Raw genomic sequence first — 17534 nt, 5'->3', positions numbered from 1 at the left:
GCACATGTGAAATGGTATGATGAAGAATCAGGAAGTGTTCTGTATCCCTATACAAAGCTAAGCAACTCAGATTTTTTTTAAAAAATATATATTTGGATTATATTTTAGGTATTCCTAAGAGCATTCACTTGTTTTCCACACTAAATGCCAATGCAGATAATACCCAACCTTCTTTTTTAACAGACATCAAGGAAGAATATTTTAAAAATTTATTCTGCACATTGAGAATTCAGTCGCTAGAGAATAGTAAATGCTTTAATTTTATTATCTATACCCTCACACTAAAATTGAGCCATAGTATAAATAAGTTACATGTAGGGATAAGTCCAAATTTTGCAAAATGTTATAATTAATATGAATGGTGTTAATACAAATAAAATTAGCATTTATTAGGATCTTCTGGTATGTTAGGCATTAGCAACTCAGATTTTTAACATAAAGTTAGCTGAATTAAAGTATGGACACCAAGTTGGGCATGGTGGCACATGCCTATAATCCCATCAACCTGGGAAGCTGAGGTAGGAAAATCTCAAGTTCAAGGCTAGCTTCAGCAACTTAGTGAGACCCTGTCTCAAAAATTAAAAAGGCTGGGGATGGAGTTCAGAGGTAGAGCATCCTTGGGTTCAATCTCCAGTACTATTAAAAAAAAAAAAAAAAAGATATGGACACCAATAATCCAGATTATTGCAACTGCAGCTAGAATAGGGCTGGGTGAGGTTGTCTGCTCCCAAGTGGAGAGAAGGAAGAGTGGATATCCCAGTCTCTGTGTTTCTCATAGACTCAGACTCAAGCAGTACAAGGAAGAGACAGGGCTTGGGTAGAAAATATGGAGAAACATTATTTCAGTGATCAGAAAGTCCAACAGGCTATGAAAGATAGCTGCCTCAAGACTTTCACATCTAACTTTCATTTCAAAGCCAAGTTATTCACAACATGGTCCAAAGACCTATGTGGAAGCCCTGGGCTGGTTTTAAAGAATGTAACCCTCAACCAGCAAGTCTAAGCCCAGGAGAAAGTGCCTGCAGAAGTCATGTGGGTGTGAACAGGAGCACCTCACATCAGTGGTGGATTTTTTTCTGGGCTTTATATCCACACATTTATTCATCAACTGATAAGCACCAGTGTAAGCTAAACACTGCATAGTGAGCAGATATGGAAAGATGCCCCAGGTGCTCTCCTGCTGTCAGGGAGATGCTTTAACAAGCTGAAGCAACAGAGTGCCCTTCAGAAAGATCACAGCATGGGGTACCTGTGTACCAGCTGGGCAGACAATGGTGTAAGAGAAGATAAGGCATAGTTGTATAGACTTTATCCTGGAGTGGATTTGACAGCTGTTGAAGGATTTTAAGCAGAATGACAGACCAATGGCTACTGACTGGTAGATGACAGGAAGTGAGGGAACCAGTGAGAGGTATTTAGGGAAAAAAAAAAAAAATGAATCAACCATTTCAAATCAGATTTCAGATAAATATGCAAGTTCCAGCTCTTCTACAACAGGCTTGTGTTGCAGAATATGGTCAATGGAGTGTGCTTCAGTCTACCCCTTTTGACACTGACATTGCCAGGGGAGGACCCTGTCAGAAGTGGAGAACCAACTGGTGGCACTGGTGGTAGGAATAAAGTACTACAAAGGGCAACCCTTAGAACTCCGTAACTGCAGACAAGGAGTGGCCATGGGAAGGAAGATCAAGGGCTGCACTGGTTCTTAGTCAAACAATGGACACTGTGAACCAAGGGGCACAAGAGGGACATTCTGATGCAGGTAGCAGAATGAGAGTCACTGCTTCCTTGAGAGCATCGCATCACTACCTAAACAAGGGCTGGCTTTGTGCATGCTCAGCTGGCAGCATGCCCCTGTGCCCTCAGGTCTCAGAATTGCTCTCTGCCTTCCTGCTTACCAGAATGATTTTGGTCTCATCTAGTTCGGCCTGTACTTTACACATCGGATCAGCTTCTCGGGGGTTCTAGGAAAAAGTCAAAATAAGAACAGTCAGTACTGGAGTGGTTACCTGGAAACAAACCCAAACCAAGGAAAATGGACTAACCTTTACAGTAAAAAGACACAGCCTGTCTAAACACACAGCAGAGAAATGAAGTCTGCCTACAGCTTGGGTTCCCAAGTCTGAAGGCAGATGTTCTGTGTTTCTCAAACAGAAGGTTTGACAGAACACTGGCAAAATAAGTCACCCGAACTGTCATGATGGCTGGACTTTTTAGGATCAAGTGATTCTGGGTCACACCATCTCTACAGGATATTTCTTTTAACCTACCTGGTATCTACTAAGGTGTCCATCCAGGGCTGTGTACTGGATTGTAGCAGGGGATCCTACTGGCCAAGTTATACTGTCAACCTGCTTGGAGAATTCATCTAGTACCTGGAAGACAAAGGAGCCTCAACAAGTTTCCCACTGTGCTTACCAGCACCCTTAGCGACAGGGCTTCCCCTGAGCACCTTGCCCTCAGTAAGACTCCCCGGCTCCCGAGAGCTCAGGGAGGGAAGAAGAGGACATCTTACAGCAAGGGGACAGTTTAGGTTAAAGTTTCTCTTTCCAAATGTTTCTTACTATTAAAACATATTGTTAGTCTAGAATCAAAAGTGAAGAATGCCCAGCTTGGGATGAATCTCATCTGGGAAATGATAAAGATGTTCACATTTAAAATGACAGATTTCCAGGGAAAAGGGCATTGACCCTCTAATTTTCCAAAGTAATTCTTCAAAAAAGAGAACTATGTCCTTTGAGTTTAAGCAACCACTGGATTTCATGTACTTGGAAGTATTTTAGCACTGTGAGGGACAGAATAAGTCCTTTCTTCAAGTTTATAATTAGCAACACACCAAGAAACTATACAATGATCAGGTGCTAAGCTCCATGGAGCACCTGACCTACATCAGGGGAGAGAGCTGCAATGACTGCAGGAGCAACATGCAAAGAGCAAAGAACCCTCAGTAGAGGCATGGTGGGCAGGACTACAGCTGTGAAAACCCAAGGCACAGCTGGTTTTGTTCCAGAGGAAATGTACTACCAATGAGTGGACATGGGTCAGATAAGGTTCAGAGTAAGTAGCAGTGAGGGAACATGAACAGAACTGTCCAATTGTTTCTTGGTTTGGGCAAGGGAGACGACTAAAAATGTGTGGACTTTGAACCAATCATCCTGTGTGCTTTAAGCACAGTCTATGACATTCCACGTTCATCATCCTAGATCAATCCAGCCAAACCACACACTTACCTTCTCCAGCAAGGTAAAGGCCACCCGGGATGGGTATTCACTGTCAGCAATGACGACACCTGCAAGATTGTCATTCCGGACATAGACATGGCACAGATATTCTAAGGAGAAAGAGATCAGACACGTGGACAGTGACATGAGGGTTTTGGACTACTTTTAATCCCCCAAATCAAAGCATCACAATGCTGGCTCCTGCTTTCTGGGTCAAACAAAGCCAATCTAAAGCTAATATGAAGCTCAACTATGCTAGGTAAAGTCTGTGGAGGCTCTGTAGCACAGCGACATGGACCACACCCAGAGTTCAGCCCAACACCTGCTTAGGACCAGTCAGTGTCTTGTGTATAAAGCCAAGGTTGAAATGAACCACCAGGGGTGAGAAAACACACACTAGTCAACATGTCCCCAGGAGCATTCCAAGTTATTTCCCTGAGCTCAGGTCAGGCCTGGCTGCGTCTTGTCAATTCATAGCCCTCTGAGGCTCTGTTCTGTTCCCAAATTGAAGGAGGACCAGGTAAGTCAAGCATCTTCTACTTTCTTAAAACAAAACAAAACCTTTTGGAGTGGGCCAAAAACCAGGAATTCTCTCCCAGACCACAGTTTGCCAAATTATGGGAGCAGTGCTCGACATGCTCCAGCCTATAGTGGGTGACTAGGAGGAGCTATCTAGAAAAAAATTAGCCACTTCTGGCTGCGGTGTATAGCAGTATTGCACTGAAGTTGTCATATGACCAAAAAGTATGGGCTTCTGCAAAATAGTCACAATCCATAGGACTATTAATTTCCATTACTTTGAAAGGACTCAGAAATGACACAGTGAACCACCTCCCTGAAGGAGGAGAAAAAAAGATAACAGTTTACAAATAAGAACCTTCTTGTCCTTAAGGGTCTAATCCAAAAGACTCCAATGCTAAACAACAGAAAAACAAATAAATAAGGAGAGAAAGAATATGAGTCCCTGAAATCAGAAAAGGAATGGGGAATTATGAAATGCTCTCCATATTTTGTATACACTCCAAAATAAGCAAGATTTAAATGTGGGGCTGAAGTGTACATATTCCACAGAAACCAAGAATCTGATCAGTCTCTGAGGAATTATCTTTAAATATTAAAGTTGGGATGGCAGATGGTCTGAAGGAGAACTGAGAGAGAATGTTAAATGTCTGCAATTCAATTTTACTTTTGTGATGCTCTTTATACAGGGATTTCAAGTGCAATATACATATGTTGAAGACTGCCTGTGATGTAAATGATGTAAACTGATATCATCAATTCAGTAATTCTACAATCAAGTGACTCAAGTCAGTGCACATGTGATATGGTCTTTGTTTCTGCCTAATGAAATTACCATAACTCTTTTCTAATCTCTATGTGTAACTTACAAGTCTAAAACAAGTGCCTAAAAACTTATATAAAAAGAAAAAAGAATACCCTATGGAGCACAGAATGAAGCATTACCTCAACAGTGTTAGCTAGAAATCCTTTTTTTTTTTTTTGGGTGGGAGTCTGCAACTATGGAGGGGAAAGGAAAGACTATGAAGGCTGTTTATTATTCCAGGAGAGTCAGATCCAAGCTTTGGACTCTGGAATTTTATCCAGGAAGCTTAGACTTCAACAGTGAACACAGAATTCTGTGTAAATAGGAAAAGGAAGAGGAGAGAAGAGAGAACAAGCTAGCACAGAAGTGAGGTCCTAGTAGTTCTCTCCATGTGAAAGAACTGAGTACTGCCTGAAGTGTGGCAGCCAGGGCCCCACACACAGAAGTTAGAGTCCTCTTACCTTGTTCTTTGACAGAAGCTCTGCTGCCTTTCGCTGAGCGCTCCACAATTAGTTGACTTGTGAAGGTCATGAATTCCTGAACACTAAGAAACACACACATATTTATTACCTTCTTCCTGTCACCTGTCTCCAGTACAATAGAAAGTGACCTCTGAGCTTAAAAGTTAAGGAGACATTGCTTCTTGGTTTCATTTCTTTCCCTTCTTAGTAACAACACAGACACATTTAAAAACAAAATAAAACAAACAAACAAACACTACAAATGAACACAAATACAGACAATTATGAATCATCACCACCACTCAAGTCATATCTGTCTGTCCACAAGAGTTCACCAAAACAACTCACTATCAGATTTTGGGAGAATTTTCTTTGAGCTACCTTCAATTTAACAGTTTGGTCAGAGCATGGTTTGGGACACGGTGAAAAAGCAGGAGGCAGTTTCTACTGACAAAGCCCCCACTAACTTCCAAGAAGCAGAACAAATAAACACTGCATGAGAAAAACTTTCACTAGTGGCAAAAACTATCAAGAAAATACACAATCAGTCATTGCTGTGGCCACACAAAAGACCCTGGCAATGCCACACACCTCTGCAGTGAGTACTGGCTCAGGTCTGCTGGGGCTCAACCATGAGACAAACCCCAAGCACTCTGAAAGGAATGGAAGGAAACAGCTAAGATGAGGAAGTGGGAAACAGCTTATACAAAGACTGAGAAGAAAGAGAAGGTTCACAACAGGCCCATATCTGGGCAGAATGGAACAGTCATAAGAGATGTTCCAGCTAGAGGAACAGGTACTAAGAAGGAGTCTCTGCCGGGGAAACAATGTAAAGGACAATCATAACCATCAGAACAGAATTCCTTAAATGAAAGTTCAAACAAGGCTCCCAGAGAAGAGACCCATAATAATCTGAAGACCCACCTCCAGGATCCCGGTTCAAGTGTCAGGCAAGTTACTGTGCTGTGACTCATCTGTAAAATCAAAATCTGTGTGATGGTTAAATGAGTTAACCAGGTAAAGAACTTGACACAACACGTGGCACACAGTTTTACTACGTATTATCATCACAAGGGAACAATATGATCAAAATAATGACAGAAAAGAAGAAAATAATCTTTAACAAATGTTCAAGAAGGAAGACTTTGCAGTAAAAAGTCTTAGTGCTAAGAGTAGAACTATAGACAAAGGAAGACTTGCATTAATTGCAAAAGGCTGTATGTAGGGCCAAAAAAGCTGGGAAACTATTCAAAAGTTTGAGCTTGGAGACTGATAATCATGGAGCATGAATGATGGATGGGTGGTCTCACAAAAAAAGCTCACGTGAAAAACGATTGTTTTAAGAGACACAATGAAAGATGTCCCTTTACTGTTGTAGTTGTTAGTTATCTGAGAATAGTATGGGTATGCCAAGAAGCTGGGTGTAAGTCCTACAGTCAAATCTATGAGACTCTTCAATATAAACAGAAAAAACAAAAAAGAGCCAGAGCCAAGTGGGCAACAAAAGTTCCATCCAAGAAATGCAATAACACAAAGCAGAGAATAGAGATCAATGGTAAAATGAAGTGAAATATCAAGAACTTCAAGAAGGAGCCAACAGATGATGCAGCAATTCCACCTTTCGATATATGCTGAAGAAAATTATAAGCAGTGTCTTAAGGAAATATTTATATACTATACTCATAGCAGCATTTTCTATAATAGTTAAAATGTGGAAACAACCTAAGTGTCCACTGGCAGATGAATGGGAAAGCAAACTATAATAAATACATACAATGAAAAATTATTCATTCTCAAAAAGGAAGGAAATTCTGATATGTGCAATAAATGGATGAACTTTGGAGACATTACAGTAAGTGAAATAAGCCAGACACAAAAAGACAAATACCTTATGATTCCATTTATACGAGTCCCTAGAATAGTCAAAAATCATAAAGACACAAAATAGAATAATGTTGCCAAGGGATAGGGGAGGAAGGGATGGGAAATTAGCATTAAATGGGCAGATTCAGTTTCACAAGATAAAGAGTTATGCAGATGGATGATGCTGATGGTTGCACATTATGAATACATTTAATACCACTGAGCTGTGTACCTAAAAATGGTTAAGATGGTAAATTTTTTGATATCTGTATTTTACCACAATGAAAAAATAATTTTTAAAAGAACCCAAAAGGGACAGAAAGTTTCAAAAAATAACAATAATTGTTTTAGATCCAGCCAGCAAGTCATTGGCCACTCTCATCAAGAACAAACAGTTGGGCTAGGGTTGTGGCTCAGGGGTAGAGCACTTGCCTAGCATGGGTGAGGCCCTGGGTTTGATCCTCAGTACCACATAAAAACAAAATAAATATATTGTGTACACCTACAACTAAAACAAAATATATATAAAAAAAAAAAAAGAACAAACATTGTACTGAAACAATGAAAACAATTCGAATGGCAGATTCCTTCAGACTCTGAAAGATGATCCTACAGGGTCTTTCTTTTTTTTACCTAAGTCACTCTAACCCTCCCAAGAATGGCACTTCTAATATATACCTTCCTGCAATTAAAGAGCTCAAGAAACATTCTAAAGCCTGTAGCCCTACACAGTCCATGCTTCTTCCCAGATCTTCAGCGTAGAACCCTTTTGTACCACCAGCACCCAATCACTAAAAAGCATACAATTTGGGTTTGACTCCCAGCTCGTTGTGGTGTAACGTCTTGGGGCTTCAGTGACTGACTTCACCCATAAAAAGAATACACTAGAATCTCTCATAGTGAATTGACTTCCAAACAATGCACTTTACAAAGGTGGATCTCCAGACACAGTACCCAAGATCCCTGATCAGAATTACTTATTGGGTGCCAGGCGCTGATTTAAAACATACACTTCTGGGACTCAAGCTATTAGTTCAGAACAATGGGCCGTGAACTTTGGGAATCTGCCTATTTCAAAGTCCCATTCTAATTTTTATGCGGCAGAAATCTGAAAAACCCTGAGTACAGGACAATATTATAAAATGATATAAGGACTTCCACGAGCAAGTGTTAGACGATTCCTCAGAGATACAGTTCGCTAACCAAAGAAGAGGCCATGGCCGGGTTCCACAGAGGGAGGCCAAACCGGCCTCTGGCTCTCCCACGGTTGTTCCTAACCCCGGCCCTCCTCGAGGACTCACCCGACCTCCGGCCTCTGCTCGGCCACCACCACCCACCGGCTCACCTGGACCTCTGGAAGAAACTGAAAGAAGACACGTCGTAAGCGGCTTTGAGCAGTATTGCTTTGGGCTCACTTTTGTAGAGGACACTGAGGCTGTACAGCTTCATGGCGGCAGGACCTCGGGCGGCCTACCGGCCTGGCCACGGGACCCACTCGCAGGCAGCAGCGCGGCCGCCGCCCGTTGGCACCGCCGCCGCCGCCGCCGCCTGACGGCGTCCCAGCAGCAGGCTGCTGACGGGGCCGCGCCGGCTTCCTCCTCCGAGTTCGGGGTTCACTTCCGCTTCCGGTATGGGCGGGCTCTCGAGGCTACAGAGGGAAGGGAATGTTTGTGTCATGCTCCGGATGCAGAAGCGAGAGCCGGAAGTATGATGCTGCGAGGGGCGGAACGCATACGTGTGAGCCCGGTCCCACCCGGTCTACCCGGAGGAGGAGGCCGCGGGGCGTGGGCTGTGCTGAGCGGTCGGGGTTTGTGCGGTAGGGTGATCCCTCCTGGGCCATGCAGGACAATGTTGAACCGTCCAGGTCGTTTTTATAACCTCTTCTAGGCCTTGAGAGTAGCCATACCTGTCTTTTGGGTAGGGAGATACCGAGCAGTTCTCTGTAAATCCTGCACCACCGCCAACTCCTCCGGAATTTAGTAAATCATATATTCCAGAGTCCCCCGCACGATGTGAAGGTGCCTCCCGGTTTCATCAGTAGCGCGCCTGGTGCGTGTGGGAGTAAATTCTCTGACTCAACCCGCAGCACAGGCCTGGAAACTTGGCAGCCTATGTCTCAGCACCGACGGGAATTCAGGAGTAGCAGGCCCCTGTATTTCAAAAAGGGGCAGAAATGCAGCTTCCCATTGCAAGTAGCAGTTTGGTGTACAGTGACATGGAAAATCTAATTTTACTTGAGCTGATGAACTAATGTGAGTCCATGGAAGGACATGAGTGAGGCACAGTTCCCTGAAGGTGGCGCCTCTTGTCCATTTCCTGTGTACTAAATGGCATCATGTAATCGAAAAGGACCTTGGTGGCCAGTGTGGTGGTGCACACCTCTAGTCCTTGCTACCCTGGAAGCTGAATGTTGAGCCCAGGAGTTCAGGTAGAGACTGGACAACTTAGTGAGCCTTGGTGCTTAAACAAAAACCACCAGAAACCTTGGTCTTTGAAACTTGGCAGTATGGTCACACAATCATCATGCTACAAGCAGCCAGAACTAAAATTATGGGAAAGAGATGATGCATTGGAAAAACAAAATCATCAGTTTGTCAACCTCCAACCGTATTGCCATTTTGGTCTGGGTAACTGGGAAGGGCTGTTCTGTGCATTGTAGGCAACATCTCAAACCTGTATCCACTAGGTGTCAGTAGTGGACCCCCCCCCCCCCCCACACACACACCTTGTGACAACCAAAAATGTGTCCCAGACATTGCCAGATGTGCCCTAGAGCAGCGGTTTAGGAAAACAGTGCTCTAAATATTTCTTGTGACTAAGGATGTTCCACTGCCTGCTCACTCACTCAGCAACCCCCTCACCAACACTCTTCCCTGGACATTCCCAAGTTCAGAGGTAAAAAAAAGGCTTTTCCACATCCTCTGCATTTGGTACTAAACATCAGGAATGGCCATTATCAGTGGCCATGCCCAGCCACCCCAGATGTGGATACACTGGTCTGATAATCTTGATGACTGGATGCCATCAATACAACCCCATGCACCTGTACCAAACCAGTTGCCTTACAAGAGGCATGTTAGAGCTGTTTTTGAGGAAAATCCCTAGAGCCCCTTGTCCTCTACCACCCAAAGTTGTATAAAAGGACCAGGAGACCAATACTTGGATGGAATAGATTTAAATGTAACAGTAGTTGTTCTGAGGTTTCTCTTACACCAGGCACTTTACGTGTGCTACCTCATTTAGTCCTTACAAAAACAGGCAGATGTTATTACCACCTTCCACAGAAAAAGATTGAGGTTAAGAAAGTTGTTAGTCGGGCTGGGGTTGTGGCTCAGTGGTGGAATTCTCCCCTAGCACTCATGAGGCCCCAGGTTTGATCCTCAGCACCATATAAAAATAAAGGCACCATGTCCACCTACAACTAATATATATATATATATATATATATATATATATATATATATTAGTAAGAGGAAGAGTTGGGATTAAAGTGTATACAAAATGCTTAACAAACTCTTAGCCCAATTTCACTCCTGGCAACTTTCCCCTCTTGTCTCTGGCTTTGCCCAGTTTCCATTACCTCCAGGAAGACTCACTCAAAGGAAAACTTCCTGAACTCCTTACTGCAAAGCAAGACCTGTCTTCTACTCCATTGCCCCATCTGTCATTCAACTTGGATTTAGCCCCAGCATTGCCACACCACAAAACTAAGAGTGAGCAAGTCATTATCCTCAGAATCCCATCCCCTTCCAGTCTGTTAAACTGGTAAAATACCCTTTTCATAGACATGTTGCTAGGAATAAAACATTAGATTCCAACATCTAGTCATGATAGACATTTAACAAGTAATAACAATCATGATTATTTGTATAGTTATTAGTGACCAAGAGGAGAAGAAGTCATGGCAAGTTGAAGGTATCCTATAGACTGTGGGAGGCAGAGATTTGAAGGGAGGATGAGATCTGAGTAAGGTCTATAGATTAGATAATAGTATCACATCTATTTTTATTTCCTGATTTCAGTCACTGTGCTGTGATTATTTAAGAAAAGTCTTTGTTTTTAGAAAATACAAGGTATTTGGCTGGTAAAAGAACACCATATATGCAACTTACTCTTAAAGCATCAGTGTGTGTGTGTGTGTGTGTGTGTGTGTGTGTGTGTTCATGTGTGTATACACCTACATACTATGTATATGAAAGATAAATACAGTAAAGCAAATCTGGTACCAGATGAAAGATGTCCAGGAATTCTTATACTATTCTTGCAACAGTTTTGTATATCAAGAATTACAGGGTTAGAAAAGATTGTAGAGACAGGGCACTGAGGTGATGAATGCGGCGTGTTCAGTCAAGGGCGTGGCACAGCTGTCAAGCCCAGGCTCCCACTTGGGTAGCTGGACCCTAGAAGAAAATTCCCTCTGCAGATAGAACTTGGGTAACAGCTTCCATGATCAAAGGTTCAGGCCCTATGAATTTGTTCCACTGGAGAAAGCAGACATCCACCCACCTTTGCAGCTTTCCCCAGCTCATAGGAGGTGCCTGCCCCCAATACAGAGCAGAACCCCAGAGAGGGGCACATGAAAGTAAATCATGGGACATATCCCCAGGAAACCCAATTCAAGTGGGGAACCACACCATGCTGAGGCTCCTACTCCACACCCCCTCATCAGTTAACTAATACCCTGATCAGGCTGTTTCACTCAGAACATAATGTGAGCCTTCAAAACTTACGTGGGAAAGGGGAATTGAAAAGGGCCACCCACATGGTTAGGCTTCCATGACCTGGTTAGTCCAGCCATGAAGACTCAGGTACACATATTTCATAGATTTTTCTGTTTTCTTTCTTTCCCCCTTTTTTCTTCTCTTCCCTCTCCTTTTCCCTTTCCCTCTCTATTCTTTTATCTGCAGTGCTGGGGGTGGAACCCAAAGTCTCATACATGCTAGGCAAGCACTCTAGCACTGTGCTACTGAGCTAGCCTAGATTTTGATCAATCCAAGTCCTCAGAAGATTCAACTCCTAAGAACACTGTTCATTACTTTCACCCTTCAGTGACACTGGGTTCTTTAAACCACAGGGAAGACAGACATGGTCTGTCACCAAAGGTTTGCCACTGGTTACATCAGAGCACAGGGACAGGAGTATACTTGGGCAGGAAGGGATCATAGCTAAGACAGGCAGATGAGCCAGGTAGGAGCTTTTGGAATTAGTGAGACAGGTGTTCTCATTTTGAGACTGCTTTCCCAGCCGGGGCTTCCCAGAACCTGTATTTGTTCTGGAGACACTCCTCCCCAGGTGGGAAGCTAGCCACATTGGACAAAGGCCAGGAATTCAGAATTGGGATTTGTGGTCATTTAGGCCAGTAGCTTGTCCTGTTGATGATACCTGATGACTGTGGTGCTTCTCAACACTGAAAGTGGAAAAGTCTCTAGAGAAGAAAAAGAAGGGCAGGCAAAAGGGCCTGCTGGGGTGGCTCCTGCTCCACAACCTGCATGTCCCTCTGTTAGTCAGTCTTTCATCACTGTGACCAAAGTACCTGATGAGAACTACTCAGAGGAGGAAAAGTTTATTTGGGGCTCATCATTTCAGAGGTTTCATCCATGGTCAACTGGCTCCATTGCTCTGGGAAGTGAGGTGAGGCAGAATATTATGTCAGAATGGCATGGTGAAGGAAAACTGTCAGCTTATGGCAGCCAGGAGGTAGAGAGAGAGCAAGCACCAAAGCACTAGCTACAAAATATAAACCCCAAAGCCACTCTCCCAGTGGCCTACTTCCTCTAGCCACACTCTACTGCCTACAGTTACAACCAAGTTAGTCCATTCAAATTATTAATTACAACTCTTATAATCTAATCATTTTACATCTGAACGTTGTCTGCATTAACACAAGAGATTTTGGGGGGCACCTCTTATCCAAATCATAAAACCTCCACCTGAAAACAGAAAGGAGAATGCTGAGAAAGGTCAAGAAAATGAAATTTACCTTTTGAAAAGCTAAGAGCACCAAACACAACTTAACAAGTGAGGGCAGAGAAAAGGTCCTCAAAAGGAAACTATAGTGCAGGTCATGATACTACTGGTCCAGGCAGAGCCCACGTTACCCTAGTGCCATGTGGTGCTCCAGATCTAAGCAATCGAGGAACATGCCTGCTAATGCAGTCACTGGTTAACATATGGGCACCTGACTCAGGCCTCCACCAATCAACACTGACCATCCAGTAGGCTCCTACCTCACACCAAATAAAAAAAACCTACTCCAGAGCTTGTTAAAGAAGATGACTTTGGAAAAAGGCAAGAACTAAAGGTATAATCTCAGAATGGCTGGGTGTGCACTCAACACGAACAAACCCAGAAAGACTGAAGTGTTGAATATATTATTTTAATTGGGGGGGGGATATTAGAAGCAAATATGGAAGAAAATTTTTACAATTTTGAGATGAAATTCTTCTTTTAACAAAATTTGAAGCCTCCAGATAAGAAAATGAAGATTGAAATTCATAAAAAGTGAATACTTCTGTATGATGGAAGACATTGTTAATCAAGTTGTAAGTTAGGCAATATACTGAGAAGACAGAGCATATTTCACAAACAAAATTTATAGATATTGTAGGTGGGTTCTAAAAAAATCACAAATAGTAGAAAATACTTCAGTAGCAACATAGTTATAATACAAACAAATTATCCTTAAAAGAAGAAATGTAATAATGAATAACATATGAAAAGTTATCCAACATTTTGCAATTCAAAAAACAATGGGAAAAAAAAAAACAGTGGGAGCAGTATAGAACATAGACCCTAGATAAACATGGTTTATCACCTCAAACATAGACCAGTATGTAGCTAAATTCCTAATGTTGGCAAAGTATTAACTGGTGAAGCCATTTTAGGAAGCAATATTGTTCTATCAGCCAAAATATAAAATGTGTACAACATTTCAACTAGTAATTCAGCCTCTATGAACCCTCTAGAAGAAACATTTGCACATTTACTCAGCTGAAATACTAAGATTTCTATCTCAGCCTTGTTGATAATATTAAAAACTGAAATTGCCTCCATGACTATAAACAGCAGGTTGATTTTATAACCTAATACATCCATCTGGCGAGATCTTACTGCTGCTCCTTCTTGCTCCCTTTGCTAGAGCTCCCTCTGCTTGGTCCTGAGCTCTCTTTGCTCTTTACCCAACACTATCCAGTATGTAAACCACAACCCACGTTGAGTGCTTGAAAAACAGCCAATCCTAACTCAGAAGTGCTTAAGTGTGAAATACACACCAGATCTGTGTCCTAGGCCAGAAACGCCACATTTTGTTCCAGAACATTGAATGAAACCTCAAGCCAGCACCTGAGTTTGCTCCAGCACCCTGGCCTTCTGCTTCTCCACCAGGTCTTCCCACTGCACTGCTGACGTCTCGAGAGGCATTTGGATTGTAAGGGTGAGACTGGGTGTGCATCCTGGGCTGCAGCTTCTGAACGGACCAGGAGAAGCATATTGGCTTCAGCTGGACTCATGTGGGTCAGGCCAAAAATTCCCTCATGGTCCCCAACGCACATGGCAGTGATAGCAGCCTAGATGCCTGCTCCTTTCATCTGGTTTCCAGACATGGAGACCTCTGCTTATTATGACGTGAGTGTGGGAGACCCTGAGACACTGGCCTGGGAACTGAGCAGGTGGCAACGTCTTACCAGGTTGGCAGTCACTGTGGTGACAAGGTGACGGAGTGGTCACCATGGTGATGGGGATGGAGGCCTTTGGCCATCAGTCCCAGTTTTCTGCATGGAAGCTCTAATGACAGAAAGGTCACCATGGCAACCATGGCCCTCTCAGGAGCACAGAGGCCCTGCAGGAGAGTCCCGTACTCCACACCTGCCCAAAGCAGGAAGTACTGAGTGCAACTGAGCCCAGGGAAGCTGCCCGGAATGTGAGGGACACAGTCACTTGTGGCCTCATTACTCAAAAGCTGTGCCCAAGCCACTGGAGGAGAGAGACCTTTTCTGCTGAGTCTGTCTAGTGGGCAACAAGCCCTCACAGCTCAGCACAGCCAGAGAGAAAGTCAACTAGTACTGAGGCTGCTGCCTCAGAGACGCCATGGCCCTGCCCAGAGAACACCCGGCCTGATGAGGCCTCAGTGAGGAATAGTCCAGAAGAGAACAATGAAAAGGAGGAAATTGTGATTGAACTTCAAACCCCAAACCAGCCTGAGGTGGACCGTATTCTCTCGGAGGCCAAGAGCTGGCCGTTCCCGGTGCTGGGGAGAAGCCTGGGATATCTCTGCTTTGGAAACCTGGTAGGAAAGACTGGGGCCCAGCTCCCCTGAGCTGCAGATGCTGGATGACAGAACCAGGATGGAGGCCGCCAAGAAGGAGAAGGTAATTCTGCCTTGTGAGGTGTTTTGGAAGTGTCTGATTATGAGTACCCAACACTCAGATTTATATGGCACCTGCAATAGTTTGTACCTCAGAATGGACTTTATATACAGATTCTTTAAAGATGTGGCTGGGGTGCCCTGTTGGGCAGGAAGGCTGATACTTTCTAGATTAGCCCTGTGATTGAGGAGTCAGTCTGCCAGGATTTGGGGGAGAGGCTGGGAAGGAGTTCAGAGCCCCAGCTAGAGGGCTTGGGGGCCTGATTTTGAGACAGTACTCAGTAGACATCATGACAGGTCAAAGGCATCTATGCTTCTTCCTCACAGGAAGCACCTACAGAGACCCTGAGAGTTGAGGCTCCCTGGTGAGGAGTATAGAGCAGTTGGTTTTTTCAGCAATGAAAAGATCCAGGCAACCTCTGAAACAGCCTTGGGCTGAGCAGTGAGCAAGGAGAGAGTTGGGACAGAGGGCATTTGCTGTGAAATGTTGGGAAGAACACACCCATATCTCCCATGCTGAATACTGATCAGAATGGGGAAAGAGGATCAGTGAGCAGGATTTAGTCACTTTGAACATGTTTTCCTCTGGTTTCTTTCCTCTCTATGTGAAATGACATGGTCAGCATAAACACCTTGCCAGTCTGCTTTTAGCGGAGCTAATGATGTTAGGAGAAAAACAACCAGCCCAAGTCAGAGGGCCTGTACAGTGAAGTCAGAGGAAGGACCAGGTGCCCAATCAAGTTCTACACCTGTCTGCCACTGCTACTATGGTTTAGATAAGAGATTCTGCCCAAAGGGGCCACTTCAGACCATCTAGGGAGAAGGGAGATGGTATTTTTTTTTTATTGGAACAAGCAGAGAGATGTCTAGAAGCGGTGAGAGTTGAGTGTATGGACTGGAGACCTGGTGCTATTTCCAAAATGGGGGAGAAACCATGATGTGCGCATGTACACGCTTTCATACTTGCGTGTATACAATGCCCTTAAGTAACAACAGCAGCAGAGTTGCCCCCAAACCCCTGCATTCACAGAAGCTTATGGGGTGAGAAGTAACTCAGATTGGGTGGGTATTGATTCTGGGAATCTGGGGCTGCTCATGCCCTTTCCATTTCTGCCCCACAGGGAGGGAGTGCTGGTCCTGACCAGGTCTGTGGACTTCAGGGCCTCAGGGGGTTCAGGTATAAACTTTAAAGGACTAACAAAGTGCCAGTCATCAAGATATTTTAACACAATATTTTTAAAGAATCAATATTAATTCAAAAATTTATGACGAGAAAAATAGCAAATGCTAAATGAAGACAGGATGAGTATCACTAATTTGGCACTATGTAGCAGGGTCCAGGGTCATATGAGGGCTGTGAAACTGCAGTGCCCACTTCCCTCTCCTCTTCTATGGCTGGTCAAAGATTCATCCCCTTTTGGTGGAGTTAGCCTGACTTAAATTTGGGATTACCCTAAGCATCTGTCTTCTCTGGGCTTCCCAAGTCCACCAGGTCCACTTCTTTGTCCCTGGGAAGTGCTATCCCCTACTCACGCCAAGGTCTAAACATGGAGCAGCAGGTAATGTTTCTCTCATGTTTTCAAAGTTGTTCCCCCAGATTTCAACTGTGGTTGAATCTATCCAGGCTCATAGAAAGAACGGGGTGCTTAACCACTGCTCACATCCTCAGCCCTTTTTATTTTTTATTTTGAGATGGGGTCTCCCTAAGTTGCCTAGGGCCTCACTAAGTTGCTGAGGTTGGCCTTGAACTTGCAATCCTCCTGCCTCAGCCTCCCGAGTTGCTGGGATTATAGGCATGCACCCTCAAGCCTGGCCCATTTCCTTTTTTGATTGAATTAAGGGAGACTCTTTCCATTTCTCTGACTCTGAGCAGCCATCTTGCTTGAACTGACCTTCAGGAACTCACCTGTGGTCATTCCTTTATAATCTGTAGGAGCAGCATGTTTAGTGGATTCCCCAGGTGGCCATCAGCTCCTCAGGGGCAGGCCTGATCCTACTAACATACTATTCCTTACTGGCTATGGCTGCTGGGTACCCACCACTGCTGGCTCATTCATATAGCCTTGCCCTTCATTTCTTGATGGACCATCACTTCAGGTGGCCTGAATGTAGGCCCTGGGCATCCTCCTTTAGGACTTTTTGGTCTGTATTTTCCTCTCCCTTCACTTTTGCCCTCATGTTGGTCCAGAAAATAACTGAATGACCCACATTTTCCATAGATCAGCTGATGGAGTAATGAGGGGTTCACAGTAAGTATGGTTAGCATGGTACTTTTGAGGAAGGAAACTGGAGATGTAACATTC

The 17534-nt window shown here is 43.9% G+C and overlaps 1 protein-coding gene across 8 annotated transcripts in view; it reads right to left on the bottom strand.

Moving 5' to 3' along the window:
- The window catches only part of YKT6 (YKT6 v-SNARE homolog), a 55943-nt gene that overhangs the window by 4441 nt on the left and 33968 nt on the right, over positions 1–17534 (bottom strand). The window contains exons 1-7 of one of the 8 annotated variants that reach the window (XM_079150773.1): positions 8776–9508; positions 8215–8517; positions 5931–5995; positions 5007–5089; positions 3231–3331; positions 2271–2375; positions 1899–1964 (exon numbers count right to left, since the gene is read on the bottom strand). In XM_079150773.1, coding sequence (XP_079006899.1) covers positions 1899–1964; positions 2271–2375; positions 3231–3331; positions 5007–5089; positions 5931–5980 — 405 coding nt within the window. In that variant the 5' untranslated portion in view covers positions 5981–5995; positions 8215–8517; positions 8776–9508. Of the gene's footprint in view, positions 1–1898; positions 1965–2270; positions 2376–3230; positions 3332–5006; positions 5163–5930; positions 5996–8214; positions 8518–8775; positions 9751–17534 lie in introns of those variants that run through there. The other 7 variants (XM_079150771.1, XM_079150774.1, XM_079150770.1 and 4 more) reach the window with 7 other exon arrangements.

Source organism: Sciurus vulgaris, assembly GCF_902686455.1.
Source record: "Sciurus vulgaris genome assembly, chromosome: 8".
Lineage (NCBI taxonomy): Eukaryota > Metazoa > Chordata > Mammalia > Rodentia > Sciuridae > Sciurus > Sciurus vulgaris.
Note: the sequence above shows the minus strand (reverse complement) of the source record. Positions and strands in the feature narration are given on the sequence as shown.